This window comes from Convolutriloba macropyga, chromosome 10, assembly GCF_964194025.1.
Source record: "Convolutriloba macropyga chromosome 10, txConMacr16.3, whole genome shotgun sequence".
Classification (NCBI taxonomy): Eukaryota; Metazoa; Xenacoelomorpha; order Acoela; family Convolutidae; genus Convolutriloba; species Convolutriloba macropyga.
Genome location: NC_134477.1, coordinates 10,629,118 through 10,645,308, shown reverse-complemented (window position 1 = coordinate 10,645,308; position 16,191 = coordinate 10,629,118). Strand labels below are relative to the sequence as shown.

The 16,191-nt window shown below is 34.9% G+C and overlaps 1 protein-coding gene across 1 annotated transcript in view; it reads left to right on the top strand.

Annotated features, from left to right (window-relative positions):
- Window positions 1–3,848, top strand: part of LOC142348279 (uncharacterized) — a 5,574-nt gene extending 1,726 nt beyond the window's left edge. Inside the window, exon 2 of the mRNA XM_075399575.1 lies at window positions 2,845–3,848. Within this exon, the coding sequence (XP_075255690.1) occupies window positions 2,845–3,767 (923 nt within the window). The 3' untranslated portion in view covers window positions 3,768–3,848. The remainder of the gene's footprint in view (window positions 1–2,844) is intronic.
- The last annotated feature ends 12,343 nt before the right edge of the window (window positions 3,849–16,191 follow it).

Genomic DNA, 16,191 nt, shown 5'->3' with positions numbered 1-16,191 from the left:
AATTTGGTCAATTTAGTTGGGATCGAAATTCCTTTTCGTCAGAGATTATAAAATCCAGGACAAGCACATTTCACGGCAGAAAGCACAAGCGTGTTTTTTGTTGTTCCGACCAACTTTAGTGCGCAAAAAAAAATGATCCTCGACTGGGTTTTTTATTCAGTCAATTTTTGCCGATCGATATATTCATCGCAGAAAGTTGAGAGTGGTATCATCAAAAAGTCCTAGGAGTAACGGAGGTTTAAAATTTTTTAGAAGGCTAGCCTAACTTCCGTTGTTTTGTTCACATTTATCGAAAACTTGGCTCAAATTTGAATCAATTTTTCCTAAACACATGACTAAATTAGTAAAGATAGCCTCATTGCTTTTACGTTTAAAGATATAAAAGAATCGATGATTGCTGAGAACCAACTGTTTTCGCAAAAATTTTGACTACCTCCGGTTTCCAATAACTAAAATTTTAGCGGTCTTTCGATAATTAATATTGATTTTCAAAAAAACGCATCATTTGATTTTCATTTATTTTTTTTATTTGCCGAAAACGCTATTAAAAATTTGTTTGGAACCATTGCGTGTGTTAATAGCCGCGCGTTAGCCGTGCGTGTGTTAGGCAACCTTTGGTCTCATCGTTATTTTTGCACGATTTGGATTGCCCTTTGGCTTTAGTTCATCCGAATTATAGGCAATTCTGTTTTCATGTCAAGCATCAATTAACAACCGGGTGCATCTATGTTAAACAAGGTCCAACAAAAAAATTGTCTTTTCTGAGTAAAGCTCCTGGTTTTAAATGTTCCGAAAAATTGTTTTTACAATTGTTTACTGATTTCTTGAACTTTGCCCACATTTGATGTCATATTGCTGTTAAATGATTGAGTCTAATCCATTGAATGCCGAATTCGTTATCTAGGTAACTATCAAAAGATTATCTGATGTTTTGAATTGTTAAATACTGGTTTTTCGACTTTATACCTCGATAAGTATTCAGAGTTTTTCAAAAATTTTCGCTGTATTGATTTTTGCCAAATTACCCAATTTAGTGAAACTTGGAAAATAGTTTGGTTTTTTAAGCAGAATTAGCAAGAACTTTGTTCAATATTTTTGGAATACAACGGGGCGCAGTGGTTTTAAAATGTTAATGTTAATTACAGATCAGAATGATTTCAGATCAAAGCTCAACTATTAAACGTCAAATCTACGTTGAATTGCAGCCAATGAACATGCACGATCAATTCAATCAAAAGCTTCAGGTTTTTTATTGGCTTCAACAACGTTCGCTTAAAATCGCTTGTGAATTTTTGAGCACTGCATTTATTTGTTATTTTGTAGAATTTTGACTTATTATAAGTAATGACATTTTCTAAGCCACGATAATTTAGTCTGTTTAATAATTCATAGTAGAAAGCTGATAGTTGATTTAGTCTGTTTAATAATTCATAGTAGCAAGCTGATAGTTGTTATGACTTAAGAGTTTTAAAAAAAAACGCTTTCTTAATAAATATGTTTTTTCAGACTCGCAACTTTCTTCCTGATTTCTGCCTCATTTTAGCGTAGTCTCAGCAATAAGAGAGTCCGTTTTCTCTTTTAAAGAGGGTGGTCTTCATTGCTGCTTTGTCTTTTAATTAAATGTTTTTGGCTTTCATATTACGGGTTTACATAAACTTTTAAAAATTTTTGGACATTTCCCAAATTTCTCTTTTGCTGTCTTGTCCGAATTAAACTTCAATTGGAAGTTAGATATCACAATAATGGGGTTATATCAGAAAACGGAATTGACTCTATTTAATTTTTATCATTGACTGAATTATCAGTTCATAGGCTTCGATACGGTTTCCTCGCAAAAATGAAGTAGCTTTTTGATTTTTGATGGTATTTTTTCTTTTTGTAACAGCATAAAATTCTCGATAATGACATGCCCAATGGTTTTTTTATGAGGGTATTAATGAGAATTCAGTTAATAGCTAATGGTTTTCATGGCTTTATTCTTAATTTTAAAAGATAAATTCTTAAAAGATAAATTTTTCAAATTTTACCCATTTTGTTTTTGGTCTACTTGTTAATAATTCTCAAAAAAGATAGGTCCCATAGGTTTTCAGGTAAAGTGCAAGTCAATGGTTTAGTCTAATTTTTATATCGTTCTGTTTTGACTTTTTTAAGATTCTTTACAAAAGAAATGCATAAAGACACTGAGTTTTGTGTCTTAAGTAATGCTTTCTTTTTTTTTTATTTCATTTTGTTGTTTGTCTTTTCACTTTTAATGGCAGGTATCGTTCTTTTGAGTTATTATCTATTTTTAGAGTGCTTTGAGGTTCAAGTATTTTTAAATGGAAAGACCATTTTTTGCCGAACAATATATGAATTTTTGGAAGTTTTCCATCTCCTCAACATTTGGTAGATAATTAAGTCAACATCGTGGTTGAGCGGGGTCGGAGCATTATTTGCAAACGCACATTACCAAGCCTACTTGTTGTGATTTCTCAACCCCAGTGAGATAAGTCCTGCTGTTTGAACACATCCATCCTTTCTTTTAGAGAAAAATGATTCAAACTAAAAGGCGTGGCATGATCCGATCTTTAGATCTTGAGATGATCTAATTTTCGCACTTAATCAGCTGTTTTTAATCGTCAAAACATCCCTTTAAAAAATACCAGGTGAAGCCTCAATCGATATATCTGTTTTAAAGAAAAAAAACCATTGGTAGTTGTAGTAGAATGTGATTGTGATCTTTTTTGTTAAAGTAATACAATATTCCTTTGGTTAATTATATTGTGTTCTTTGCAATTTTGTTGCAACATTTTTTAAGCTAATATTTCGAAATACTACTTTATATTTACAAAATTTGATTTTTAGCTCCTGTGGTCTCACATGATTCATCGACCCAATTTTCACAAGTGCTCGACCACCTTTACAATCAACTGAAAAGCGAAAAGGGCCAATCAAAAGCTCTAAAACTTCTGAAAGACCTCAATCTTCTCTTTTACGCTCTTATCTCTAAAGACAGAGTTATCTGGGACGCTGTTATCAATTTTGCAGACAAACTTAATATATTGAACCAGGAACTTAGCAAGATTTATCCAGAAAACCACACGTTATTAACATTTCTGAGCATTGAACGTGATTTCAACTTTCAACCCGATTCTGACGAAGAAAAATTGTTCGCTTTGCAAGAATTGCTGTCTAAAAATCTTCCAGATGAAGTATTGCTCCATGAATTTGAAGGGAAAAATTTCTTCCAGTGGTATCTGACCTACAGCTCTGTGGCAGCGTGTCGATTTATTCTAGAAGATTCTCATCGGCGTCAGTTGTTTATCACGTCTTTGGGATATTCTGACCAAATGGACGAAATAGAATTGACCGAAATTTACACGAAAAATATTGTAAAATGTGGTCGCGGAATATTATACGCAGCTGCTTGTTCGGGTGAATTTGAGACCCTAAATTGGGCGATAAATATGCTGAAAGAGTTCAATTATTTATTGAAAATTGAAATGGAACGAGTATATTCTGAACGTTTTGGTCACACCATTTTGATAGTTTTCTGCAGAACTAAAAACGCTACAGCTGAGGGGGTGAAATTGATTCTCGAAAATGGGTTTCCGAACGAACTGTTGACGCACGAAAGTCAACTTTACGAGCATTATTGCAATGCTCTAGATCGGGCTATCCGCGCAAAGAACTATGAAGTCGTTCGATTCTTGTTGTCAGACGAGAAACGGAAGGAAATGTTTCTGAGTACAAATAAACGAGAGGAGTATTTACCGTGGATTAGTTAATGGAAAATTTGACAGATCTTTGAGCTGTTGATAAGAGCAACTTTTGTAGACAAACAAAAAAAAAGTTCAATTTGGCTAAAATTTGTTTATACTTATAAGTTTTGAAAACATATCTTTTTGATTAAAAAATATAGCCTTCGTATTCAGAAAGTTTGACGTCAAGTTATTTAACGCAAAAAAAATCAGTTTTAGATACTCTTAAACATCTTTCTTGATAAGAAACATATCAAAACATGATTAATCTTGCCAAAATTTACGAACTTGTATTTTGCCTGTCAATATCATGGCAAGATAATTTAAGTTCTGCTAGATTTATTAAGATCTTGCATGACATGGCAAGGTGTATCAAGTTTCAAATCCTTGGGTTCATTTAAAGTCCATATGTCATCCATTTTAGCACTCAACTATTGAATCATTTTCAAATTTTTTCTACAAAACGGAATTATGACTGACTGAGCGCACAAAAGTTAAAAAAACCGAAGCAAAAGAGAGCAAAATATATTTTCAATACGTCGAGACGCCCTCAATTTTTGTGTTTAAAATTTAAGTACCAAAAAATATGGTTTTTTACGGCTGAAAATTTTCTAATTTGAATCTACAAGACGTCGTTTAGTATTCCTGGGACCCGATACATTGAAAAGCAAATGAAAAAGATTTTAAAAAAGTGTTATCAAGATTTGCAAAGATTTTCTCAAGAGTTGTCAAGAAAAATTCTTGGTTTACCTTGATAAAATACTATCAAGATCCTAATAAGAGTTACCACGAATGTTGTTTATTCAAGATCTTGGCAGGAAGTTTCGAGTTTTGCATGAGATTTCATTATCTTGTCTCATCAAGCTGTGTCATATTCCGTTTCACTGGGAATATTGAAGTATTACTTGTTTAAATTGACCTTAAAACTATTTTCTCAGTTAGCGTCAAGCTTAACTTCTGTAAAATTTAAATTAAAAAAACAGCTACAAAGCAACAAAACATTGTCCAGCAAAACTTGGACTTTGTGTTATTACGGGATAGCGATGCAACATATTGTTAATGTCCAGAAATTGTAAATTCAAATTTGTTAACCATGGCGAGGAAAATTTAGCCAAACGTGATACGACAGAAAAAGTTATTAGAACGAAAATGTTTCGACAAAAAATGGGAAGGAAATCTGAAAAACAACTATTTTCAAACCGAAAGAGAATAAGTTTCTTATCTTCCCTAATTAAAAATTATGTTAATGTATATTCATAGACAGTCAATTTTAAGGAAATTTATGCAAAAAACGGACTTAAACGTCTGCAAAACGGTTGAAAGCTCAATAATATCTTTTAACCCCTTCAACTTTGAGATCACGGCACGTTTGAGATTCGAAGTTTTAACTCGAATTTTTCTTAGAAGTTTATTATGAATTGAGAATCATTTTGCAACTGTTATCGAAGTCTAGGCCAAGGCCTTGCAAACTTGTAAGACATTTAATTATATTTGCCCATTTCTGAAAATCAAAAAATCTTGTATTTAGTACTCATATAGTCTTGACAGTTAGGTAAGGTTATTCACTAATCTAAAACGGCGTTGATGCTCCATTACTAAGTTGCCTTTATTTTAGCAAGGAAGTTTATTTTTGAACGAGAGCACTTGAGATCACGTAAAAATAAATAAGCGTGAAAAAAGACGCTTGAAAGCGAAAAATGTTCTCAAATAAATGTACAGAAATAAACCGAAAGTTTTCCATAAAATGGCATTAATGCTTAATATATTTGACTCAAATTTTTTTTCAAGCAAAAAGCAAGAATAATTGGATCTTTTCTGCTAGCGCCCCCCAGCCTTACATAGCCGTTAAATTTGCACCCCCCAAAATTTAAGTTTTCGCGAATTGTGAGAGCGATATTTGCATTTCATTGAAACAGGAGTGTCGAGGTAGATTGAAGGCACTTTTAGAATAGTTTCCTTTAGAAGTTTTAAAAAATCAAGCCCATATTGTAGTCGATAACACCAAAAATGATATAATACAGGAATTTTTATTGATGCTTACGTTATATGCAACAAATTTGGGTTGAATACGTAATACTTTCAAACCATAGCTGTGCTAGCTTTTAGTAAATGCATGTTGCTCATATATGTTCACGTATAAGATTACTTAGCTATAACAATATGTTTACACATTTATAAATGGGGGGTGCCTAACTAAGCGGGGGGGGGGGCGCTAGCAGAAAAGATCCGAATAATTTGGAATTTTAGGCAAACTATGATTTTTGAAAAGAAATATGAATTAATTGGATTCTCATAGAGTGAAAATGCGTATTTTTTGTAAATTTGATATAGAAAATCTAATTGATATCAAAATATCATAAAAATTGTTACTGAAACCTTCAGCTAAATTGATACATAGATTTAAGGGTAATGAAATTTAAACTCAGGCGTAGCAAAAAGTCAATAAAATATTGAAGAAAGACACAAATCATTCACAAAAGATGAGAAAACTTCAATCGGAGAGACTACCGCAGGTTGTTGAAACACTCGGTGGGATGCTTATCAAAGAGAATTAAAAACTGATCGCCATATCACTTGTTGTCTTTTATTTTAGCTTTGTATTTTTGTTGACTTTAATGTAAGTTCTCTGTCTAATAGGGGTTCTGGGTTTATTGTCAGCGCTATTGCGTGTTAGAACGATATCACGCCAAAATTATTAAAGTAACTAATGAGCTGATTATATATCTCCCTTTTGTCAAGCAATAAAAAAACATTTATTGCCACCCTTTGTAAAAACTACAATATGTAAACGTAAATTGGGGTGTAATTTATCACTATAATTTATTTGATTGCTTTTGATGATCTGTTGTCATAATTGAGGGCATATTTGGCTTTCTGTGTGTGTGTGTGTATGTGTAAACTTGTTGTACACTCTTCGGGGCGACACATATACACCGGTTATATGTCGGTGAAAGTTGATCATACGTTTGCATCGACGTTTTAATTTGATGCGTGGTGGTTGGAATACTGTGTTGTTGAATGACAAAGATATGTGAAAGTAGTTATTAGGCTTCATGTGGGCTGCGAAAGTTGAAGTTTAATTGAAGATTGCTGGCAGCATATACTGTAAACTCTGTTTATGTGAATGTGTATACTCTGTCGATCTGAAGGCTGTTGACAAAATTATGTGGGTTGGATTCCGGAGACGTTAGCTTTTGTCGAACTTGCAGATAAGGGCAAAATAACGAAAACTTGATGATGACTGTTGTCGGTGAGGGCAAATAAACACTTTGAGCTGGTATCCGCGTATCTTTAGGGAAGTTAAGGACTTGGGGAAATTAAAATTCTTTTTTCGTTTTGTAGTTTCACGGCGTTGTTACTTCTTCTTGTGCTCGATTGTTTGAGCTTGTGTGAGTTGAATATTTGATACGCTGACTTTGGACACGATGATTATTGAAATTTAAAACCAATATGTCGTTTGAAGTTTAAAGTTTAATGATTTCAAGTATTGTGTAAAATTTTAGCTAATTTGACTGCTGGTCTGTTCAGCACTCCAGTTGATGTCTTGATTTCGAAGGATCGTGCTCGTCCGTTCAATCCATTGTGCAATTCGACCCATTGGCCAAATACCTCTCGCAGTGAACTCATGCAATAACCAGACTAAATCGCCTTCTTTCAATTGCTCTGATTCTGTTCTCCACTTTGGTCGGTTGATAAGATCTGATGTGTACTCCTTTTGCAAAGGTTTCCAAAAATGATCCAGTAATGTTTGTGTGTTTGTGTAAAAGAGATCCAGTAATGTTTGTGTAAAAGAGAACTCCATTTTACTAAATGTTCGGCTGGTTGATGTCAACGGTGCTAAAGGGCTGTAATGGCGTCTTAATAAAAAATGATTAGGTGTTAGTGCTTCTTCGTCGTTTGTGTCTGAGGAGACATATGTAATTGGCCGGGAGTTGAGAAGTCCTTCAGTCTCGGCTACAATTGTATGAAAAATTTCGGCTTTCAATTGTTGCCTGCCTAAAATTATGAGCAAAGTGCGTTTGGCAGACTGAATAGTCATTCCCATATCCCTCCGAAGTGAGGGGCTAGAAGTGGATTTAGTTTCCAAGTAAAATTTTGCTGCTGTAACTGGGACTTGATGTAGTTGTTGTCAACACTGATTTTGCTCAGATCCAACGATTTTTTTCGCTGATGTGAAGTTCGATCCATTGTCAGAGATGATTAACTCAGGACATCCTCGTCGCGAAACAAATCTTCTAATGGCTAGTAGACAACTATCTGTGTCCAATGTCTGACAAACCTCCAGATGCACAGCTCTAGTGACAAGACAGGTGAAAAGACATACATATTGTTTTTCCCAATTGCGATTTCGGTGCTCGATGTTAGAGAGTCCGAAAAAACCTAAGCCAATATTTAGAAAAGGATATTGTTTTTCTGCTTCTGCGAATCGGAAACTGGGGAGGTCTGCCATGAAGGGGGTAATATTTTGCGCTCTCCATCGTCGGCAAATGAAGCATGTTTTGCTTAGTTGTTTCAAAATCGTCTTAGTCCTATGATAATGAAATCTTGCTGCAGGTGTGCTCGGACAAACTCTGTTGCAAGATGTCTACAGTTGTTATGGGCTTGTTCAATTATTAGTTTAGTAATACTATTCTTACTGTCAAGTATAATTGGATGTTTTTGGCTGTGGGGTATTTTAGCGTGCTTTAATCTGCCTCTTGCTCATATTAAACCATCTTAGTCCAGAAAGGGGGTGAATTGCAAAAACTTGTCCCGCTTGTCTAGTTATTTTTCTCGTTCAAGGTATCTTATGCTATCAGAAAAACTTTTATGCTCTGATTGTCATAAGAGATGGCGTCGTGCGTCTTCATAACTGTTTGTGTCTGGTCGTTCTTGGAAGATATTGACTGCTTTCATTACTGTTCCAACTAGAGAAATCATTAGTGTCAATAACTGTGTTTGAAGTTTCTGTACCTAAAACGTTTGTCAGTGTAAATTGCTGGTCTCTTTGGAAATTTGGAAAGGAATTTCCTAGGAGAAATTCTGGCGCTGACAGCCATTTTTTTTTCAAGTCTGTTAAAGAAAGTCCTCCTGTTCCGTGATCTGCAGGGTTGATTTTACCGGTTACAAAACTCCTTTGTTGTGACTTAGAGTTTGCTAAAATTTTTGCAATTCTATTTGCTACAAAAACATTTTGGTGTCATGTTGATTTAGTCCAACCTAATGTGGTCATACTGTCAGTCCAGAATTAAATTTTTGTTAAAGTGTGCTGTCATTTTTTTTCGAACAAAAGAAGCAAGTTCTGCTCCCATAGCTGCTGCGTCTAGTTCCAACTTCGGGATGGTTGTTGTTTTAATGGGTACTACTCTTGTTATTTCTTCTGCGCTGCTTGATCTGATGTATACTGTCGTTGCTATTGCTGTAATTGATGCATCGCAAAATATGTGAAGTTCATGCTTAGCATCTGAGTTGGGGAATGCTTAGCATTTGCAAGTCATATGCTGACGTGGCGTAAACCGGTAGGTCGAAAAGAGGTCGGGTGCTGTTGAGTGATCCAATTCCCAGAAGGACTTCAGCTGATGTTATGATGTGTTCTCCATAAAGTGAAGAAATTGGTACTGCAATGTGATCTGTGTTTTTTACTCCGAGTGCTTTTGCCATTGAGTTTGTTATTTGTGTGTTGTCGCTCCCGCTATCCAAAAGAGCATATGTTTCTTTTGATTCGTCATCTGTGTAAAAGATAACAGGAATGGCTTGAAGTTGAACTTGAAGTCGTATCCACAAACTGATTTGGTTGTTGCTGCATGTGTGATTTTGTGGTCGTGGGTTGCTGTTGTTGTTGTTAAAGTTTTGTTGCCTTTGGCTTTGATTTTGTGTGTCTGTTTGATTATGAGAATGTCCGGTGTTCTGTTGTCGTGAATTTGTATTTAGCGTGAAAGTTGTTCGGATTGTTGTAATTTCTTTTGAAGGTGCTTCCATTGTTGTTGTTGGGATTGTAATTCTGATTGAAACGGTTAGTGTTATTATTTTGACCAAAAGCATTACGTGTGTTGTTGTTATGATTGTAACCAACCACTCTTCCATAGTTGAATCCGTGTGGTCGAAACTGTGATCTGTTTGCGTTTATCTGTGTTTGGTGTCCGTTGTTTTGTTGACCACGATTGTTGTGATAATTGTTTGCAGAATGGTTTTGAACCTGGTTGTGTGTTTGTTGTTGATGTTGTTGCTGTTGGTTGCTTTCCTGTTGCTGAGTTGGTGAAAATGTCTGTGAACTGTTGAAGTTGTTTCTGTGAATTGTTGACTGATGGAATCCGTTGCAGTTTTCAATGCGACATCGGTAATGACTGATACACTGTCCTTTTGGTTGTTCGGTGAGGCAATGTTGGCAAATTTTCAGTTGTCCTACTGTTTGTTGTTTTTCGTTAATATCTTTATTGAGAAATTGGTTGAACATTCCTAGGTTGTAACTGTATCCACATAGAGGACATCTTTTGTTACTTTGCTGTTGGAAGAGTCTGTTTGATCTTCTAGATGAACTGTTTTCGTGATTGGTTGGTCTTTGTGATGTTGACAAATCTTCGCAAGCTTCTGCGTAATTATCGATCCAGTCCTTAAAATGTATTCAATTAGGTTGAACAATAGCTTGCCTAAGGACGTATTCGCTCCATCTGATTATCATTGTTGGCGCAAGTTTATCTTTTTCAATCTTAAGGACAGCTGAAGATTGAAGATCGGATGTAAAATTTTGAAATCTAAACGTTTGAACCAGTTGTCTACGAAACGCTGCAAAAGAAACAAAACTTTCGGTGTTATTAATGGTCGGTCTGGACCAGTGTTCCAAGTTATCAAGGTAAGCTGCTGTAACATGCTGTGGTATCCCGAATCTTTTTTGTAATTCTTGCATTGCTTCATTATAAAACTCTCCGTTGAATGAGTATCCAATAATGCTATCTTTGGCTCTGTCTGTGAGGGCGTTTTGAAGATATGTCATCCGTTGGGCATCTGTCAGTGTTACATTGTCATGTATTGTGGCTTTGAAAAAATTAAACCAGTCGTGCCATCTCAATGGATGAGTTTTTGGAAGATTAATGCTGGAAGTGACAGGTTGTTGTTGTGCTTGAAGTGGCAAGAAAATGTTTTGTGTTGTCTGTGTATGTTGAAACTGTCTGTCTGATTGTTGGCCAGTTCTGTTGATGTAATTTGGTAGTCTTTGGTCTTGTGCTTTGAGATTAAAATTGCAAAGATTGTTGTTCGTTTCTGGGATTAGGTTGTTGACGGTTTTTATGCTCAATTTTCTGTCGTTTGATTGGTTACCTCTATTGATTTTGTTCGCATCTTGATAGAAATCGATGCTTTGAAGAAATTGCTGTTCTTGATTTTGAACATGTTCGTGAATAGTTGAATTACCTCGACCTTGAGTCTCTTGAAATTGGGTATTTGTTGAGGCGAGGTTAACATCATGGATCTTGTCTATTTTTCTTTCTCTTCTTCTGGCTCCTTGTCTTTTTGGTTGTAGTTCATAATGCGGTGTGTTACTGCTTAATCTGATGTTGTCGATTTGTTGATGATCGTCGCTTTCATTGTCTGTTGATTGCAGATAATTAATGTCGTTGTCTGTTGTCTGTTGATTTCTTCTGTGTAAAGGCGTGACTTTATTTGATGATTGTTTCCTGTTAAAAGGATGTAAGTTTTGTTGTCTTGATTGTTGCTGATGTGGCTGTGTCTTCTTTAGTGTTTTCCGTTGGTCTGGGATGTTAGTGTCAAATGTCTGATTTGAACTGCAATCAGATTCGGTACTTACAACTGATTGGTGTACTTTTTGTTTCTTTTTAGCGTGTTTATAGGATTTGGGTTTGTCGTTTGATGTAGTGCTACCAACATTGCGTCTTATTGTGATTGGTCCGATGTTTTGCTCTTTGTAGTTATTTTCAATTGCTTCTTGGAATTTTGCTTCTCACCATTGCTTTTTCCTTGCTCTGCTCTTATGTGATGGTCACCATTATTGTTTGGAAAACTCGCTATCATCTTTGACGAAGTGCATTCTGTGTTTGACTAATCATTCAGCTGTAATGTTCTCTCGCGGATTTGTGTGAAGTTGGTTTTTGGATCGGTGTGTCTCTGTTTTTGACTGTACCCAAAATGTTTCAGAGGAAACTCAATATAGGAATTTGGGTTATACTTGTCGTTACTGTTTTTGTTCTCTGCCATTGACGTTGTATCCCCTCCTCCCATTGACGTTGTATCTGAATTGATAGCTTTCTCTATCAATTGATTATTTTGTTCTATGTCATCGTCATCTTTCTGTCCATTTTGGGGATTTCTGCTGCTTTGTTGCTGTTTTTCTGAAACGGGGAGAGTTGGTATTTTGTCTGTGCTGCTCTCTGCTTTTGATTTGCTTCTCAAATTGTATGTCTTTTGTTGTCGATTGTAATAGGGTTCATGGGTTCTTGAGGGTTCGTCATTTTGACTGTTATATTTTGCTGTGGTTGTGCTCTTCTTTGGTGCTCTGGGAAATGGCTGTCGGAGTCTTTAGTAACTTCTCTTGAATGGTCTTTGCGATATTTTTTCCACTTCAGGATAACTAGACTTCGTTCCGCTGATTTATCCAATATTACTTTCAATTCATTTTGTGTGAGGTTTGTTTTTAAGAAGGTCGTCGCTGAGTTCGTCTAACTGCAGCTTTTGTTGAGAAAGAGAGTCATAGGACAAATTGATGCCCTCCAAATTTTCCTCTTGAATCATTGCCTCAAGATAGTTGACATTGACTGTCCATTTTGCTTCTCTCCTCTGCAGCTGTTGTTGTATAGCCTTTTTCTTATTATTGGCGCTGGGCATATTGATACAGGCGATTATTGCAAAAGTTTTGAACTTTGTTCTTGTTTGATCTATCAGTTTGTCAGTTTTGGTTTTTGTTAGGTTTTTGTAACTGCTGAATAAATCAAGTATTATCAAAGTCAACTTAACGGACACGCGTGAGAGTATTCAGTTTGTTTGCTGCAGTAAAACAGCTGCTCTAGACGTTTTTTTCTCTTGTTGTCCTGTTAATGTGTTGAGGGTGTCATTGTTCTGGGGCAGGACGATATGATTGCTTTTATACGGAAGCTACAGATTTAAGTGTTTTACCTTTTCGATACAAAACTCCTTTGTTCTTAAATTTGAACGAAAAAGCAATCAGACCTGTTTTTTTAATGAAGTGAACTGTGGTGTGGTTTGATTTTCTTTTAACCTTAACTTTGTTGGGTCTGTTGAAACTTGCAGATGGTCAGAGAACGTCAAACTTTTCACGAAAAAATAATATCAAAATGTGTTTGTTATCGCCTTTGATGCTGACCGTTATTCTTTGATGTTTGAATCTTTTCTTCAACAAACAACCTAAATCCGAAGTTTTTTTTAACGTGCCTTCTGAAGTAGAGAGCGTTTGACTGTAATTGCTGTGTTCTTTCTTGCTTTACATTCTTTTTGATTCAAAAAATCGGAAACTTGATTATTAACTACGATGAAAACAAATTGTGAGCGTTGTTCTATTTTTTTAAATGTGTGTATTTGTGTATGAACATTATCTACTCCAGAGTTGAAAACAATGTACGCGCTTCCTGAAAACTAAAAAACGTTATTGAACGCTAATCTCATCTAGGAATATGGAATATTCTGTTGCAAATCGAGAAAGTGCAGAGCTTGTTTTTTTGTTTTTCTTTCAACAGGAGCATGGACAAAGTTTTCTTATATTAGATACCAGGTGTATAAATATGATATTAGTATATAAATTTGATAATAGCAGGTATTTTATAGGTATACAATTATATAAATGTTACTTCGGATGAAGACCCTTTGATTTTTTTGTTAACTCTGTTCTTCGTTAGAATTTGAAAATGAAGTTGGGACTATTTGGTTGCTGAGAGACAATCTTCTGTAGACGTCATTTCTTGTTACACATATTTTTACTTATCTATTTTCCTTTTTTTCTCTTTTCTTTCTCAACTCTCTATCTTCTTTATTCTGGTTCTTCGTTATTGTCGCTAAGTGACGGCTCCTTTCTAGAGGGTTCTAAAATACAGCAAACATTTTGAATTATAGGAACTATGGAAATAGTATTGAGAAAATTTTTTAAAGTACTCACTGATTTCGTTAACTTTTTTTTCAGTTTTCAATTTCAAAAGTTTGTTTGCTTTCAATGTGTTTGTCGTTAAAGAAGGGTCGCCAATGTTTACTACTTATTCACAAGTTTCCAGATTACAATGAATTGCTAGATTGCACAAGTGGGTAAACATAAAACCCGCAAATTTTACAAATCAAAGCAAATCAGAAGTCATCAATCAATCAAAACAAATTAAGGAAACCAGGCTTGTGCTTGAACAGTAAATTAACTTCATAATTTTTTGCTGAACAAGAACACCTTTTTCTGCAAATAAGTATTAAGTAAAAAAAATTGAGAAAAGCTAGAAAAAGCCCGTACTTAACGCCAAGTCAAGATCAGTACTGGGCACGACAAATTGCAAGTCTTTTATCAGTACTGATTCAGAGCTATGATCATGTCACTTTTTACATTTGTTGGTATGAACGCAAGTCTTGGCCAAGACGTGCACGTCTAAATGCAAGTCTTGGCAAAGACGTGCAAGTCTAAATGCAAATCTTGGCCAAGACTGGTCACGTCTAAAAAACGTCAAAAATAGGTCCAAAAAACGTCAAAATTAGCCGAAAAAAACGTCAGAAATGGTCAAAAAAACGTCAAAAATAGGTCCAAAGAACGTCAAAAATTGCCAAATAAAACGTCAGAAATGGCCAAGAAGACGTCAAAAATAAGTTCACAAAACGCCAAAAATAGCCGAAAAAACGTCAGAAATGGCCGAAAAAAAACGCCAGAGAAGGCCAAAAAAACGTAAAAAATAGGTCCAAAAAACCTCAAAAAATAGCCAAAAAAATCGTTAAAAATGGCCAGAAAACGTAAAAAAATAGCCGGATGGGATTGTTTGACATGATAAGAATGTTCAAAAATTCTTAAAAATCAAGAAATGTCAATTTTCGTCTAAAATTTGGCTCGAAATGACTGAAAAACTGCTGAATTCGGCCCAGAAACACCTAAAAACGGCCCCATATGGCCTCTGATTGCCCTGTGTCAGCTTCCCGGGTCGCTCTGGCTCATTTGCTATCAGCTGTTATCTGTTTTCAGGCTCCCCGAGAAATTTCATATGAAAAAATGCAAAAATCGTGGCAGGTTGCAAAATTTTTTGGAATTCGAAATTTTCACTCGAAATTTTTTGAAAAGTTGGTTTTGACTTGGGAATCAACTTGCAAGTGTAATCCAAGTCTTGGTAAAGACTTGAAGACTTGTCAGACTTTCAGACTTGTTTTTAGATGCGAACAGTACCAAAATGTGCTCGTAGACTTGCAATCTGACGTGCCCAGTACTGCTCTTGACTTGCAGTTCTGTCCGGGAGAAATGATTCCAGTATTCTTGAAAAGCGACCTGTAGCAATCCCAGTATTTAAACATTGTCAATATCTTCAAATACAACAATTTTTATATTCTTTAACAAAGTGAAAAAACCAATGGTCATACATCAAATAATTAGCAGAAACAAACTGCAGATTTAAAAACAAAAAACAAAATATAATCTTTCCTATATTTACAACAGTTTTGGAATTTTGTTTTCTAAGGTTGTTTGACAAACCAAACTAACCTTTGCTCTTGTTAAGATGCCCAAAAGGTTTAGAAAGTTCATTAGAGTTTTTAGGGGTCTTTTGTTTTCATTTCTTTTTTAAGAAGAAAAAGATTCTATACATCAAAATAGAGCAACTCATTACGCTGTTGATTTAGACTTTATCTGCAACCAAGTTAGAGGCTCGAGGCACGAGAATTATACGATGTTTTGAGCTCTTTTTAGTTATGACACTTGATTAGTTCTATTTTAGTTTCTGCAATATAGCTAGAAAAAATTATGAGGGATAAGCGAACTTAAAAAAACGTTGGAAGAGAATTAGAAAGCAGAGACCTATTTAATATTAACACTGAAATTGTATCTAAATTATAACAATTTTATAATTGGTACTGGGAATTTTTTCGGTTTTAACCATTATGAATGTGTAACCAAGATTTTTTTGCGGAAATGTGTTTATTATTAATTGTGAAATGAAGTTACAAACAAATTTTGCTGATAAAATAATTTAGAAAGGACACAACATTAATGAGATTTTTTCCACTTCTAAGACTTCTAATATTACAAAAACCTCATTTGTTAGTTATTCATTTTTCAAATCTGAATATATGTATTTTTGTGGGTAAATTCTATCTCAACTCGACTCGGCAGTTTTATAAGCAGTTTGTGAACAGTATAAAAAGCTACATCACAGTCATAAACATACCACTGGTATATCTAACAGTTTAATTTAAGAAATACTAATTAAACAGAGTTTGAGCTAATGCCTGGAGCACATATCAAACACTGTATAATTTTTAATCATTTGGTTGAGTTTAT